The sequence below is a fragment of the Anas platyrhynchos genome, chromosome 7 (assembly GCF_047663525.1).
Source record: "Anas platyrhynchos isolate ZD024472 breed Pekin duck chromosome 7, IASCAAS_PekinDuck_T2T, whole genome shotgun sequence".
Classification (NCBI taxonomy): domain Eukaryota; kingdom Metazoa; phylum Chordata; class Aves; order Anseriformes; family Anatidae; genus Anas; species Anas platyrhynchos.
In genome coordinates, this window is record NC_092593.1 from 17987330 (window position 1) to 18004394 (window position 17065).

General features: G+C 36.8%; 2 protein-coding genes across 11 annotated transcripts in view; one reads left to right on the plus strand and one right to left on the minus strand.

Moving 5' to 3' along the window:
- Window positions 1-4346, plus strand: part of SLC4A10 (solute carrier family 4 member 10) — a 157076-nt gene extending 152730 nt beyond the window's left edge. For 6 of the 8 annotated variants that reach the window (XM_038182598.2, XM_038182601.2, XM_038182596.2 and 3 more), the window contains one exon: window positions 2054-4346. In XM_038182598.2, coding sequence (XP_038038526.1) covers window positions 2054-2120 — 67 coding nt within the window. In that variant the 3' untranslated portion in view covers window positions 2121-4346. Of the gene's footprint in view, window positions 1-1050; window positions 1077-2053 lie in introns of all 8 variants that reach the window. The other 2 variants (XM_038182602.2, XM_072040855.1) reach the window with 1 other exon arrangement.
- LOC101798883 (dipeptidyl peptidase 4) overlaps window positions 1-17065 on the minus strand; it is a 63593-nt gene that overhangs the window by 17063 nt on the left and 29465 nt on the right. The window contains exons 21-26 of one of the 3 annotated variants that reach the window (XR_011810605.1): window positions 16195-16249; window positions 14710-14809; window positions 13012-13076; window positions 7844-7916; window positions 7519-7592; window positions 5642-6659 (exon numbers count right to left, since the gene is read on the minus strand). Coding sequence is in view for 2 of the 3 variants with exons in the window: in XM_038182603.2 (XP_038038531.1) it covers window positions 6561-6659; window positions 7519-7592; window positions 7844-7916; window positions 13012-13076; window positions 14710-14809; window positions 16195-16249 (466 nt within the window). In the remaining variant the exon portion in view is untranslated. Of the gene's footprint in view, window positions 1-5434; window positions 6660-7518; window positions 7593-7843; window positions 7917-13011; window positions 13077-14709; window positions 14810-14832; window positions 16010-16194; window positions 16250-17065 lie in introns of those variants that run through there. The other 2 variants (XM_038182603.2, XM_072040858.1) reach the window with 2 other exon arrangements.

Here is a 17065-nt window from a genome sequence, read left to right on the forward strand (position 1 = left end):
CATAACAGTATTAAGTCTCTGAAGGGTGGACTTGCATGAGATTTACTTACTTAGCTGTTACCTAACAATACAGGCACATGAAATCTCCCTTAATACCTCAGTTTTTCAATATCAAAGTGTCTTAGGGAGCTAAAAGTCTGCTTTTGGGTATGGCCATGTCTTGATAGAATTGATCACCAAGGCTGAAACATACCCTTCTTTGGTAATATGTAATTAAATAGTCCTGTCTTTGTCTATAATATTAGGCCCTTCAGATAGTTTCAAAACACATGGAGAAAATCTGGTCATATATAAACAGTGGTCCTAGCTGCCCTTTTAAAATATTGGAGGAAAAGCTATTATGTTGTAGCTGACACGAATTCTCTTTTCTGCCTGAAGCTACCAAGCAAGTCTCATATCCCAAACCTTCTTTTTCATGCTTGTTAGAGTACTTAGTGGGCAGGGAGGAAGAGTGCTTAAATACCTTTGCAGCTCCACCAGGTATGAATTCTAGTAGTAAAAAATTGGACTTGTCCTTTTCTTTTTATTTTCCAAATTACTCTAGGCATTAATTAAAGCTCCCATCTGCAGGAGATGCAAAGCTTAAATAGAAGGAGACTTTCCTGGTATCAGTACACATAAAACCTTGCAATAATACAGACTTTAAGACACACTACGCATGCTTAGTGTTTGCTTTACTAAGCAAAGGTACTTTCTGCTGGCTGTACTGCTGCAATTTAAATTCACCCCCTAGGAATTTGTTTGCATACCCTTTGTGTGCAGGAAGTGTAGCATACCCAATCCTATCACTGTTCTACAGAAGGTGACAGATTTGGCAGTTGAAGTGGCAGAAGTTGGTATTCTTTAGCTATTTCCATTAACACCTCTGGAAGCTGCCATAGGCATAGAAGCAAGCTTTGGCTGAACTGAATTGTATCCTTAAAGCAATTTTTATGTGAAGAAAAATGTCGGATGATTGTAAAATTGTTCATGAATCACCTTAAGAATTTGAGAATTGATCATGCTTTCTTTTAGCCTTGTGTAACTCAGCCTATTTCTTATTCATTCTAGTTAAAGAATTATTCCCATGAAACCTGGTAGGTTATGTGCTTGGTACAGGTTTGTTCTCAGAAACATGTTTAGATACCCTGCCACTCACTCTTTGTTGAAGGCTTGATTTGCCTGTGTTGTGGAAGCCTCTTTGCATTTTTGTAGTGTGATTAAGACTCATTGCAACAACAGGACTTTAAAAAAAATTTATTTATTTACATTGTTGTAAATTAGGACCCTCTTCACAAAAATATATAAATAAATCTGCTTTGCACATGTATTGTTTTCTGTAGGCAAATCAACATTGTTTTAATTGGAAAAAAAGCAGAATCTAAATTTGAACTCTGCTTCAGAGTTCCTGGTAATATGGCTTTTATGGGATCTAACTTTCAGGCTTATTTAAAAAACAAACAAAACAACAACAACAAAGGAAACCCACCAAATGCGTTATTCCTTATATGTATACGTGAGCAAGTATACACTAAGCTGAGCTCCAAGGGGGGAGTATTGTCACCCCCTCTGCTACTGCCATTGCCTGCTCTCTCCAGTGAAAGGTGAAAGCCAAATATTACAGTTATAAATTGGCTTGCCCTTCTTTAGTCCTAAAACATTCCTTCAAAAATGTATGTTGAGCAATGTAATACATGTTTAAAAAAAAGTAATACTTACTGTAACCTCTTGTTTGTGCCATTAAGAAAATGCTGGTATTGTCTGGGAACTGTATGTTACCATTATTTAATTAACAGTTGTATTTGCCAAAAACAAAGAAGTGTTTATCTTTGCTTGCATGCTGGGCTGACTTGTCTGTCCGTACGTCTTAAATTCTCTATCTATCTCATCACTAAAATGCTGGCTGATGTCTTCTGCACCATTCAACACAGCAACTTTCACTTGCTTCCCAGTTTGTGCTATGCCGCATGAAAAATTAACCAAAATACCAGTGCAGTATCGGTTTTCAGGTAGATCATTAATCTGTATGATACTGCTGTTGCAACCTTTTTTTTTTTCTTTTCCCTTTTTCTAGTGCTGAAATCAGAAAAGAGAAGAAAGCTGACTCAGGGAAAGGTGTTGACCGGGAGACTTGTCTATGACTTGTTCTTCAGTTAATTTTTTTTACGAATGAATGAAAGGAGTGCCACAACCACTAAGTATAACTGATTTGATCTTGTAACTTTTGTCTTTCATCTCAAACTAGCACAGGTAATGTAGTGCAATATTTATCTCATTACCCTTTGTCTAAATGTCTACATTGTCTAGTATTTGTGCAAAAGTCTGCAGTAGCCAATGCAAAAAATCTTGATTTCCTTTGCTAGTGTTGGCCATTTATCAGTATTCATATCATACATTTAACAAGCAAAGTTTCTTTCAAATTCAACTTTCTTCTTAATAGATTTGTACTGTATTTTGCTACTTTTCCTGTGTGAGAATACTTAATCTTCATTCAAGATGAACTTGAAACACTTGTTAGATTTCTTTTTTTTAAAATCACTTAATTGGAGGAAATGACTTTAGGAGACCCAAGTTGACTAGTTAAGATTTAAGAATTTTTTTTTTTAAGTGAGAACTGATCTGACTCATGAACAAACTACTAAGGATAATCCTTTCCTCCTCAAATTGTCATTTTGAAGTCATGGATCACTCTTGCAATGGAGATTGCAGGGTCAGATTCTGTATTTGTGCAGTTTTCCTTGATTTAATACAGTGTATTTAATATTGAAATTTGTATGTAACTGGAACATAGTCATATATATATATATAATATATATATTAAAGTATCTATTATAAACATTCTCTCACTTTGGTTGAAAAACACCACCACATCCTTTGATGTGAAACATTGGTACAGTATTTGTTAAAATGCAACCTGTGATTACAGTATCTTGTATTGTACGAATGTTGCTGTGGTAGGCCAAACAACTCCATTATGTCATTACTGAATCCATTATTTTATAATAGGGAAAATTTTGTAGATACAAACTATACCGCCCATGCAATTATAACACCTGCCCAATGGTTTTCTTCTTTATTGCCTAACATACAGCCACATAAAGTGCATATTTATATTGTTCTATTAACAACTGTAAACCTGTTAATTTCAGAGTTTGTGTATAATACTTAAAATGGGTATCCTGCTATTGGTTTTGTTACAGCTCTTTTCACTATTCTATAAAGTACATATTGATTAAAAGATTAGAAACAACATTGCTAAGTAAAATGTGGCTTTAAAGCTACTGCAAAGACATTTGTCATTAACAGTTTTGTTATTGCCTGATCCTTCAAGCTGTTCTTTTGTGTAAAACAAGGACTATGAGATTAGGTATTGAATTAATAGAAATGTGGAGCAAAAGTTTTATGGATTATTTGAAACTTACTAATTTTTAAATTTTTTTAAGATAAATTTTTAAATGATTAAATGAAGGCTGTCACTATTGCTTTGAATCCTAAGAATGAGCATCTGCAGTCTCATAATCTTTCTAAGAACTCAGCTACAGGGCTTTAACATCCCTAGCTTTCAAAATAGCTAATCTTTCCATAGTCCTCATGTGACTTACTTTTCATCTCCAGCACATTTAAAGTATTCCTTCTGATGTTTCTGTGTGTGTGTGTGAGTGCGTATGTATGTTTTACTACTTCAGCCATAAATGATAACTGTGTTTTGCTGCAAGCCAGTAGGGTCACTGTTCTAAATTTTACTTGACATTATCAAAGCCCATTAAAGACCATTTCTATGGGGGTGGGGGAAAGACATGTAACGGACATAAGGAAGGATTTACATTTAATTAAATGTTTGTATTTATAAATTTAGGAAAAAATGCCAACGCATTAAGGTTAAATGCTTTGTTTTTGTGTACTTGATGATAAATTATAATATTCCAATTGTTTTAAGGTTAGTATAGAAGTTCAATACTGGTTCATCCCGAAAGCAGCCTGGTGGTGTTTTAATATGTTGCTGGCTTTGATGCAGATAATGTATACAATCAAGATGTATTAGTTTCACTTGACCAACTCTTAGAATATTAAGAAATCACTGTATTCAATGGCATTCTGTATTTCTGTTCAGTATTCCAGGGTGTTTTTTTTAAACAGTCACTCTATTCTTGTGTGAATTTAAATGCTATTCCAATGTTAATCTCAACATTCTGAATCACACAATATAAATGTAATGCTATATTTACTTCTAATTTCATATTCCTGGTCAAAATTACTCATTTCTTGGATGTAATTTATTACAGAAGTTTATGTGTACATGTGAATAGACTATTGTGTTTTTCACAATTAAGAAATGTTACGTGAAAATAAATATTTATCCTAACTAATTTTCAATTTTTATTTTCACACTGCAAAATATGCTAGTATGCAACGTTGTACAGTATTCTAAATGGCTACCTGATGCTTGAATATGCCTCACAAATATCTGAATTATATAACTCAGTCCTACTTCATTTCCAAGTGGGATCTTATTGAAACATGCACTATAACCAGCATTGGCTAGCTGTGTGTAGGTGGTGGTGGTGTAGATGGTGTGTCTCTAACAAACAGAGTAAGTGTGCCATCAGGGATTGCATATAACTGACCTGTTCCAGGAAGAGAGTGGAAATTAGATTCTGATTTACTGGTCATGAGTTGGTTCAACTAGCTCATGGGAGAGATGATGTGGAGCAGGCAGCAGTAGTTGGGTCCTTTAACAGGTCATGAGGTAAGTTCATACGGCTTAAAATTCCTCAAAGCAATAGTACTTAAATTGTCTAATGGTTGATCATTTGTTCAGCTACTGCCTATGGTGGGAGCTCCTGCTATTCTTAGAGCCCCAGATTTCTGCTCCTGAAAAAATCCTGTACCTGTAGGCCTTAAAGCCTACTACTTTTGCCAATCCCCAAATACTTAAATTATTAACTCTGTCTTATTAAAACACCTTTGAGCTTCACTAAGTTCTGAACCAAAGAATGGAAGCCTCCCAGACAGAAAACTTTAACTCATGCTTCAGGCTTCTGCTGCCTCTTAATATTTTAAAAAGTGTTAACTAGCATATAAGTGCCTAACTCTAGCATGTGATAGTACTTTGGCCACAACCAGTTGACTCAGAACAGAGCTTTGTATATTAATGAAGCTAGCTGGCTTTCTTCTGGGGCTTAAGTTTTAGGTATTTTACCTGTGCTCATGCATTTTTAAGTTGAAGTGCTATTTGTCAGTTCCCTGAGGTAGCTCTATTATCTTATTGTCTGCATTATTCTTGGAGCTGGGGAAGATGTACCAGACCAAAGAAATTCAGGCCTCCCCATTCTTTATCTCCCTGTATGACTACTTTTACAGTCACATCATTTACATCATGATACATACATACATGCAATCACATGCTAATCATATCTAATATCATGATACCATGAAGCAAAAACAGAAATTTCACTGTAAGTCTTAGAGTTAATGTATTTTTGTAACATTCTAGGAGTTATTTCTTAAGCAGCATTTTCAATACCATAGAATATACATCCTTTTGTAACTTAATGACTTATTATTTTAAAGCAGCACATTTTGTAGAACAGACGCAACCTAGTTATATGATTTATGTGAAATTAAGAAAATATGAGTCTTATTTTCAGATGGTGAAGCCTACCTGGAGTGCTGAAGGTAAAGCAGAAGTTTACGGGTAAGCTGCAAAGAAGAGCAGGTTTGCTAAACAGCATGTTCATGTGAGACCTACAGTCTACTCCTCACTTTAACTGACAGGTCATGCAGTAGTGCTTTATGCTAGCCTACTCATTGGTAAATAGGAAAATAGGAAATTAAAAAAAAAAAAAAAAAAAAGCAGTTTCTCTCCTAAAAAAGAAACAACAGTGAGCTGCTAGAGTTCCCAGATAACAGTTTACCAGAGCAGAAAGAAATTCAGTGCTGCTGGTTTCATTTAAAATCTTTAGTGAAAGCTGGTTACAAACATTCCTTGCAAGATTTTTTCAGCTGTAATCTAAGAGTTTGCAGAGAAAATACTAACTTAAGGAACTGCAGTTAACAAAGTGTTTCCATCTGCATAGAAAATACTAACATTGCAGCATTCATGGTACTATTTCTAAAGTAATCATTGATCATACATTAAGGTAATTTCTGCAAAACCTGTTCAAAGTTTTATCTGTGTTTTCACAGAAATAATCACAGGGCTCTTATTTTGGAAAACATTGTTTTTATTCCTCAAGTGATGATCATTTCAATTCCTATTTGATGTTATTTTCACTATTCATTATACCACATAGAAACTTTTTTGGTTTTCAGTTTTAGACAAATAACAAAACAAAAAGTACTGATTCAAGAAAGTACCATGCTTGCTGGAAGTCTACAACTTACTTACATCCTGGTGATGTTAATGACCTGATTAAATGCAATCAGTAATAGTAGCTTAGCAACAGAAATCTTTATAAAAATTAGCACTTCATCATATATTCAGGTATCCCAAAGTTTATACTGGCTCATTGTCCATTAACTACAGAGTTTTATGGAGAAAACCCACGACTAACCACCAAAATGCTGGTGCCATTCCTGTGCTAGGGCAGTGAGAAACATTGCTTTATGAAATGGCTCATGTGAGTATAAATATGCTTATGTGCTTGACCGGTGATGGAATGGTCTTTGTCGGTATACCACTGCAGGAAAGAAAATACATAGAGAATGTTACCTCTTGCTACACCCAAATCATACAAATCAAATGTCATAGACATCATTAAAACAAAAACAAACAAACCAAAAAAATATTCAGCCAGCTGTTGAGAGGCCAAATTCAGCATTGAGGCAAAGGGGTAGGAAGCCACTGTGATTTCTGTTCCTGATTTTTGTGGGATACACCAGCTAGTCATGCTAAGTACAAAATATATACATTACTTGTCCATATGGAGGCTAGATATACCACCTCAGTTCAGAGGGTTGTCCACTCTCACCACCTCAGCCCTTCAAGGACAGCTCATATACATTGGTGCACCTGCCTTCATTCTGTACTTTATCTATTGTTCCCAAAGTCTGGGAAAAAGTAGTAAAGGAAGCACCAACACCTTATTGTGGGAGTTCCCATGCACAGTATGCTGGGGCAACTATGCGGTCTTACAAGTTTAGTAGAGAAACACTGAAAATGATGGACAGGATATGTTGGGTAAAGAAATGGACTTAGCTGAAGTTACCATTTTCTTATATAGTAAGATAGCATACACCCACAGTTGGCTGAATAGTCTCTAAGATTGGGACTAGCCTGACTGAGAACACAAAAAAATTAACAAAATGAAAGATTAGGTAAACAGGATCAAATATGAGAAGCAGCTGCTTCATTTTTTTTCTCTTATGCAGTAGATACATGGAAAGTTATGTTAAGATTTAAATTACTGAAGGTGAAATGCAAGTATGTGAGCTTTCATTTAAGATGGCAATTGATTTGTATGTAACTACAAGCAGCTGATGGCACCATTCTCATAATATAAGTTCATTTGTAATATGATAAACAAAACACAGACATACCATTGCCTGAAAATCCACTTCAGCTTCCACAAGAGCTTTGGCTATCTGTGCTGCTTGCTGAAAGTGAACATTATCTGAAAAAGGAAGGAAAAAAAGGAAAAAGGTAAACAAAATTTTGATTCTGTACTACTATGGGGGAAAAAACAAAACAATGAACACAGAAGACTCCCCAGCACTGCTGCCTGAAACACAAATTAGTTGCAGAAAGCTGTATTATTTTATTGACGTAAATGTAACAGCCTTGCCCCTTCATGCTTTTGTTTTGTCAGTAGTAGAATTGCAAACCTGTCTGTAATACTAAAATGTCTAATTAACTGCAACTCACCATCTGCTGTTCCATGAATAAGGAGATACTCAACTTCCTTGAATTTTTCAGCTCTGGCCATTACTGTTGAACTCTGAAATTAAAGAAAAGGAAAAAAGAAAAAAAAAAAGGTGCTATTTGTTAGAAGATGATTTGCTACCAACTGACTGATTCCTGTTGACACAGTCTGGGGTTCCTGAGATAAAAGCAACAACCCTTGCCCACCTCCCACAAAGTAGCATGTTCACATACCCAACAGCACTGTGCTCACACAAACCATTCTGCACTGGTCTGCAATTATTACCAAGGGTTATGTCTGAAAAGTAACAGGCAATTCCAGAGGGGAAGGAGTTTTGTGAGTGAGATAGACATTTAATGCATTGCTAACACGTTGTTAGCCTGCAGCACACCACTTGCCATAGGTTTTCTGTGATACTGCAGAGAAGTTAAAAAATGTTGCCATGGCAACAGTGCACCCTATGATAGTGAGGAGAAGATATTACAGAGACTACGTCCATTATCTTCCCCACAAAGATGTATACTACAGACTACCTGTAGCTAAATTCAACAGAGCCTGTATATCCTCATTCTCAAGTAAATATGGCCGAGAAGTTTTAAAGAACACTCTCCCCCAAGTGTAATACAGACATGCCTGACAGAAAAAAAACACAAAACACTAGACCAAATCTATAAATAGAAGTCAAGCTGCATTTTAGGAATTAAAAGATAATATGGCAATGAAAAAATAATCAGCAACTAACTCAATAAATTCAAAACACTTACTTAAGTGACACACTTATGAGGGCCTAATAATCACCTGAGCACTATAAGCAGGTGTACCAGGTGCTAAAGAATGAGGGAAGTAAAGACTTCAGAGACTGCATTTGGACAAGGAAAGGGAACAGGACAGTGTTTTGCCATGAGGGTGGAAAAAAGAAAATGGACAATGTAAGATAGTGGAGGATTGATAAACTACCCAAAATAATGGTACAATACGTTGATGAAATTTCCTTCCACTAGCACTATTATATGGGTTCTCTGCTGAAGATGCCTGAATCCCTGTGGAAGTTCTCTATATAGTACTGCAACTTAAAAGCTACTATGACAAAGAAAACAAGTAAAAATTAGAAACAAAATTTTTTCCTCATACAAAGGCTGTATCCTTGTGCATGAATTTGTATTTAGTACACAAAAATGTCAAATACATTATATACCAAGAAACAGAAATGTTTTGCTTTTCTTATATAACCGCACACACGCAAAATATCTTTAAAGCAAAGATAAATATTAAATCCCTTTTCCCTTCTGCAAAAATAGCATACTTCAAGCTTTCATAAATGAAATTTGTTCTCTGTGATGATTATTCAACCACATTTGAAAAACAAGTTCATCGGGAGAAAAAAAAAGCAGCAACGAAACACCTCCAATCCATAACACTGTATTTGCTATCTTTTGATAAAGGAAGGATGCAGTTCAGCAGAAGTCCCATATAATGTATAGAAAGCCGTGCACATTGGAAGCATAACACCATCCACTGAAACATGTTGGGAAACATGTTGGGATCATACAGTAGGAATTGCTAGGTAAGAGCACCAAAATCTGCAGAGGGGATTTTGTTTCAGCAAGAAGCACTGGTACAGCAGCCAACCAAAAGAATGATTTACAAACATCAGCCCAGTGATTAAAAAAGAAAATGACACACGCAGTATCCTTTGAATGAAACAAGTTGCCTTGTGCGCATGTGCAAAATGATGGATCTTTATAAACTCTCTTCCAGCAAATAAACGCTGGCTTAAGGGACAGCACACCTTCTGACTGGAAGGCCAACTTGAGGTACAATTCTGGGAATTTGACTTTCCAAAAGCAGTTTTAAAGAAAATGTCACTTATTTTCCCCTTCCAAGCATTAAACAAGCAAAAATACTTTAGAAGTAAGGTGCACATAAAAGAGATACTTTTTTTTTTTTAATTACTTTCAAATGATTTACGACTTGCTGTACCCATACTCAACACAGAGAGTCCCTTCCCTAAAATGCACTTTAAGGACATAGTATTTCTTCCAAAAAAAAAATATAATAATAAAGACGGTAGGGTAGGGAGCAATCTGAAGTTAGACACAGTTAACTCAAAACAACAGCTAAAAAACAAACCCCAAGTGGACTGTATGTAAATACAACTTAATTTACCCTTTTCCTTTTCATAGTTACACTGTCATGACAATGGTTCTGAAAAGGGACTGTGTAAAAGTGCTGAGAATTAGGCCCTGCTGAGTGTAACTGGCTTTTCTAAAGATCACACAGCAGTCAACATTTTATCAGCACTCAACAAACAAGTTAAGGTTTGGCTGAAACTGAAGGTCTCTCTCCCTTTAGCATATTCTCAGATAATAGAACAAATGTCAAATCAGTACAAGATGGCATATTTACAAAATTGTACCCTGTTTTGCATAACCTAATGATGCAGCAGTTCTTAAGGACTGAACATTTCAAATCTGCTAGAAAAGGATTGCCAAATCTATGACTGTTTCAAACACTTGCCAAAAGCATATCAAATTCAGAGTGAACTGCAAAATAATCTCACAAGTTGAACAGTCTCTTTGGTATGCTTTACGTGGCTACTGCATCTGACCTCTGTAGGTCTGGCCCATTTTAGTCTCAAGTCCTTTACGTCAGGGACGGTTCTTCCTATGCAGAGTTTTTTTCTCCCATTCAGCCTAGGTTCTGTACTGATGTTTTCACAATTATATTGGAAGCTCCACCCATGCTTGTTCCTTTCTTTTACAAAGCTCTAACTTTAATACCCTACAACTCACCTAGAAGGCACTGATCACACCTAATTAGCCTCCTCAAAGGATCGCGAGCCATCCCTCAGACTGTTAACAAGCCAGACTTCTCATCTATCAATGTGCACCCTACCTAATGTCATAGTAACACAAAGGTAGGGTGTACCTCTCAACACCACTAGATATCATTTCTTGAGATGATATCACATCATGGTCATTAGCAATACTCTGTGCATTAGGAAGGCACCAGCAGCACACATCTGCTCTAAGCAGATGTGTACACAGTCCCATTTGTTTTAAACCAGGGCACACAGTGCAGATTTTATGCAACCTTTCAAGTCAGGTTTACACTGGATGCAGTAGGATAGACAATATATGATGCAGCATGCAAACCTGACAGTATGAAGTTAACAGTTCAAAAAATGCTTTAACAGGTTCAGCTAGGAGAGCTTTTCAGTACATATTTTGCATCAACTTGCTAAACAAATTCATTTCGGGAAATAACCCTTAGCAGTGGGTAAGGGACCAGGAGGCAGGCCAGGGGTCTGGGGCACTGAAGAAAGGGGCCCAGCACATTCCTTGCTTGAAGTCAGTAATGATCTTCAGTAACAACAAAATCCCATGACTCTTCCACTGTTGTTTTATGAAAAGCAACAAACCCACCTCTCGAGCTACCCACCCACCCTTCCAGGTTTAAGTGGAAAAGCAAATTCCAAGTAATGCATTATTTGGGGCTTTTAGCAATGAACGAAGACTTCCTCAAATTGCATTTTCCTGTCTCTAGAAGGAGCAGTGAAGTGTGACAATCTGATCTGTGCAATTACCCCTCCTCCATCTAACCACCATTCTCCCCAATTAGTCCTCTGAGTAACACATTTGAAACCTTTAGCTCTTTGGTACTGGCAGTTTCAACGTGGCCATTGCCAGCAATGAATCCTATGCCAAGAAAATCCGACTCCTGGCTTGAAAGGATTAAACAGTCCTCTGTTGCCATCTGTGCCGTGAAGCTGGTGAATGACTTTGTGCACCCAGAGCGTTAACGTTCGTTCTACACAACGACAGTAACTTCTATTTACACTGCTACCTCACAGACCTCCTACTGTTCCCACTGCCTTAAAGAAACACATTTGGAAAAAGGCAGGCGGGCTGCTGCAGGCTGTTGGTCAGTCCCCAGTGGGTCTGAGCAGCTCATTGATTCAGAGAGACATAGTACAAAGTCTCCCAGCAATCACAGCTGATTTCCTCAGTTTTGACCAGGGCTTCTCATACAGCAACTGACAAAACTAGATCACTGTAGCAATATGGCAAAACAGGCGTTCCAGTCCGTATTTCATCGCATATATGCATGTACTTAAATGTTTTACCATACTTTCAAGTCAGCGCAACAACCTCCAGCCTTCCCCCTCAACCATGACACTGATTTCAAGCCCCCCCCTCCAAGACACAATCATTCCTAAGCTGTTTTCTAACCTATTTACCAAGCTAAAATGAGAGAATGCCCCCATCTCTTTTGCTTTAGTATACGTGTTTGGTTCCAGCATCACCAGGGCTAAACCTCTCTGAAAAATCCCAATGACAAAGTACTCCTCAGATCACTTACTGTTCTCCAAGAGCTGCTGTATTTCGACCTTGGGTTGAAATTTAACACTTTACAGAAGGCTTGGGCAGCTCTGCCCTACTCTCAGCTGCCTGGAATTTCAAAAAGCCCTTTAGGCAACAAAATGCAGCTACTGCAATGGTACACAGAGGAGCAATGTTACTCCTCTTTAATGAACATAAACAATCAACAGGTATTTTGATGATGATGTTGGCTTCCAGCTGGTCTGCAGTTTGGGTATGGGATCAGAGTACTGACAGATTTGCCTACCTGTAAAGGATTCCTAAGAGATTTTTTTTTCCCTGACTGAAGTTTGCAACATGGATATGATGTGAACTTTCCAATTTATGATGTTTTTTAAAATAAATTTCAGAGAAATGCAGTGCATTTTTTTTTTTAAATAAAACATAGTTTTCCCATGATCATATTAAATTTTAAAGCAAATTTGTTTCCTGGTGATTAAAATAAAACTGTTTTTACAGCTAGTTTTACAGTCTGTAAAGTAGCCAAATGGAATTGAACTTAAAAAAAAAACAACAACAAAACAACAAAAACACGACAAAAATTACAACAAAAACCAACACAAAAAAAAACAACTGAAAAGCCACAGCATACAGCAAGAGGTAACTGCCTTGTTTGAATCCAAATGCATGAAACTAGAGCCTCTAAAAGCACAATGCAACAATTAACACTGGAATGATGAAACACTTAATTCTTCCCCTGGGGAAGAAACAAGATTGTGTAAAGAACAACAGAGTGGCTTAGAAAAGAAACAACACATAAAAATGAAATGAAGTGACTTCTTTCTTACATTGTAGTTTTTCAGATTATCACTTTCTATAGGAAGGCCCATGTATCGCTCCGTGTATATTGAATCTGTAATAAAAAAAAACCAGAATATACTACTTAGTTTTTCAGTATTTCTGCCTACCAGAAATTTCAGTCTGTTACACATAAAAAGAACGCATACTGGAAATTAAGAAGAGATAGAAGATTTAAAACAGATTTTCCACAATGAGCCACGTAGGTAACCATCATTATTCAGAATATTTAATCTTGTTGCCATGGTCACCTGAATGCTGAATATTAATAAAGTACTTTGTGTCAATGTTACCTTATTGTTATTCTTTCAGTAAGCCTAAGAAAATAGCTGAAAATCTTTCAGTAAATGACTGGCATTTGAAAAAAATAAAGCTGAGAAATTTTATGTAAATTTTTACTAGTTAAAATCTATGAAATGAAAATATAGTAGATTGGGACTCAGCTAGTATCTATCATATATATATATAGTCAAAATTTAGTATTTGATTTTCCACAGATTTTTCAGCATGATATCCTATCACATTTGTAGATCTGCTGCTTTATTTTAAGTCATACAAACCGACGCTATTTCACCATATTCTAATATCCATTGGATTTCTTACCAGTGTTGTTACGGGTTTTTGGTGTTGAATATACATGCCTCCATAACCCTTTCTTTTATCTAATCAACTCAAAATGAATTTTAAAGGTACTGATCTTTATTTAAAATTAAAATAAATAAATAAATAAATTCCCTGACATTCTGTAATATTCATGTCTAAAACACTGAAAACATCTCTACATCCCCAATAGACTACTACAAATATCCGTCAGTATGCTCTGAGCTGCTGACTTAGCCAGAGCACACAATACAGTCTTATACAGCCTCTGTGCTAGATGCAGAATAAATTATACCTTTATTTAGCATAGATTTGCCATGGAAAGCTTTCCTTTGAAAGTTTTTGGATGCATCAAAGCAAGAAAAATATCAATATATAGTCACATTGTATTAACACATACTATATTGTCAATTACATATTTTTTTTTAATCTGGGAGGAGGTCCTCTACAACTGTTTTTATAGCCTCATGCAATATACAACCTTACACAGTATAAGCCTGAGGCATGTATAGACTAGTCCACTTGTTCAGTTTTAGCTCACATCAAGCTATGCATAAGACTAGATTTATAAAATCTGGATTTTATACTCTAAAAAGAAAAATACAGAGGACATTCAAATTCTGTTGTCATTTTGAGAGACAAGTTTAAGGACTTAAAATTTGATGTTAGGTCTCACAGTTCTTTTTTAAAAAGTAGCATCTTAAATACACAAAGACTACTATTGATGGATTGCTGACATTTAGTACTGGTCTCAGCTCCTCAGAACACGTAGCAGCTTTGGAATACAACTGCAGACACATTGTGGTATTACTACAAATATTATAACAATTTTGCATCGTTAAAGGTCATAGAGATTACACGGAATTGTGGATCTGACTTTTTAAAATAAGAAATAAGATTTGAAATGCAATTTTAAAATAAGAAATAAGATTCTGAAATGCAATACCCATGAGTTCATAAAAACAGACCAAATGGCATTTACATGGCATCTAGTAGATAATCAAAGTTCTGCACTATGAATCAACACTTTGCAGCATGTGCACTGCAAGACATATGGGAATCCTTGTAACAAGGAAGCCATCACATACCATAATATTGCCAACGTGACACAGGGGCAACCGCTATTCCACACTTGAACACGCCGCTTCCAGAGCCAAGCACCATGGAGGTCACATATCCCCCATAAGACTGAGAAGAAAACATTGCTGTTATTTTAGTCAGAAAGAAAAGGATGGGGCCCATCTGCTAAACGGTTCACCAGACATTTATAGGCTCAGCATTTTTCATATTAATGAACTCCATTCTGAATTTGGGTCAGATCTCACCCAGCCTGCTCAGTGGGGGAAACAGGCATCAAACAGCGCATGGCAGCTGTGGCTCTGATGAATGAGTGCTTGCTGTGGAAAAGGGGTGCAAACGCCACTGAACTGTGACTCAGCTTGGAATGACAGTGTTTGGTAGCACCGTAGGCAGCAGCGAAAGACAGGAAACAAGACACTGCTGAACCGCTGTGTCCCTCTCCATGCTGGTGAAGTGGGTGGAAGCAGAGCAGAGGCCCACAACACGCTTGATGAGTAGTTGCACCAGGGCACCCAAAAATTTACAACTCCCTCAGAGTAGGCCTATGGCAGCTCACTTGCTAACTCTCCTCCAAAGCGTCAAGAGCAAGACTGTGACTGGGGAGTGAAGGATCTTCTGCTGAGTCTGTGGGAGGAACTGTGCAGCAATACACTTCTTGGTATGCACAGAAAATTCACTTGCAGTCTATCCTGATACACAGATGAGTAAATATCTGACACACTTGAGCATTCAGGCAGCAAGATACCTAAACAATGTCACCGACTGCCCAAATGACTGCCCTCACTGTAGTTTGAAGAGGTTATTTAAGAAAATGTGACCACCCACATTCAAAAAGAAGAGTAATTTTTGGATCTCGTTCTTCTCTTGTAAATAGATTACAGGCAAATGGTAACTTTAGTTCAAAACCGCATGTTTGCTCCAACTTCAATACTCAGGTCCTCTCAATGAGATCAGCAAGCTAACACATGTTCTTACTAATTATCCATGTATGGGTAATTACATGTACTTACTAAAAACCCACATATGAATACGTTATCTAACCTGGCAAAATGAATGTACCTAGTGAGAGGCTGACAATCCGAAAACTCAAGAAAAAGAAATTCTGTTGGCCCACAGGTTTGATACCCAGGATACGTAACCCCCAACCTAGCCCCAGGAGGACTGCTCTTCAACTAGTCATCCTGAGACTCATAAGGAGTAAGATTGGAATGCATTAAGTCCTCCATTTCCGCAGAAAAAAAATCCCTCCTGCTACAGTTCATTACACACTTGACTTCATACAACAAAGTGGTGTTTATCCCCATAAGAAAAGGCATCACTGGCATCATCTTGCCACCAAGAACTTATTCACTGGTGCCCACCATCAGCAATTTAGTTCAAAATCCTGCATGCAGTCCTGCACATACTTAGAAAGCATGCAACAAACACACCTTGACACCAGAAAAAATGTTACAATTAAATAATAAGCCAGCCAAACTAATTTGAGTACTTACCCAACCCCAAATAGCTATTCTGTCCTTATCAACAAAGCTCATTTCAGAAAATTTTCTAAAAGCAAACAGAATAATTTAATGCTTAATGGATTGCAGGTCTCTGCCATGATACAGATGTGCCTATTTTCCATCATGTTGGCCCTTTTCACCTCTATGAATAAGCATGTCCCACTTCACAATGACTGTAAAACCTGGAAGGTCTGCAAAAACACTTAAGCACCCACTGTCATTTGTATCATTTGCTGGAATTAGGTTACATCCCTCAGTTGTTGCTGTCTCCCCACACACATACTTCTCCCCGCCACTTTTTTTTTTTTTTGTTTTTTAAGTAAAAAAGCTACATTCAAATTGCAGCAGTAAGGGACATCAACATCTATAAATCCAAGTGAGGGTTTAAAAAAGAACAAAAAAAATCTGAAACACTATTTGTTTAAACTCATTAACATTTTAAAATCCCCAAAGGCAAATCCCAGAAGTTGAATTCTATATGATTAAGAGTCATACTGACACCATTAAGTTCAGTGAGGTTCTACAGCATGGATCAAGTGCTGAAGATCAACTACAATATAAATGCTGAGAACTATAGCACATGCAAGTCTCACTCACAACAGAAACTTGTAAAAAGCTTGGAGTAAAACTTTTAGCTACCCATTCATTCGTAGTGTGCTTTAGTTAATGATGTGACAGTTACCACCTCTATAAAAACAGCAATATGGTAAACTTGTTATTAAAGCCTTAAACTCCTTTCTTTTTACGCATAAAATGATGGTTGGCCCATAAATGACATTCTAAAAAAATGAATGTAGAATTTATTTATGTTTTAGCCAGTAATTTCAAGAAGTCCATTCAAAACATTCACCTGTTTCCCTGC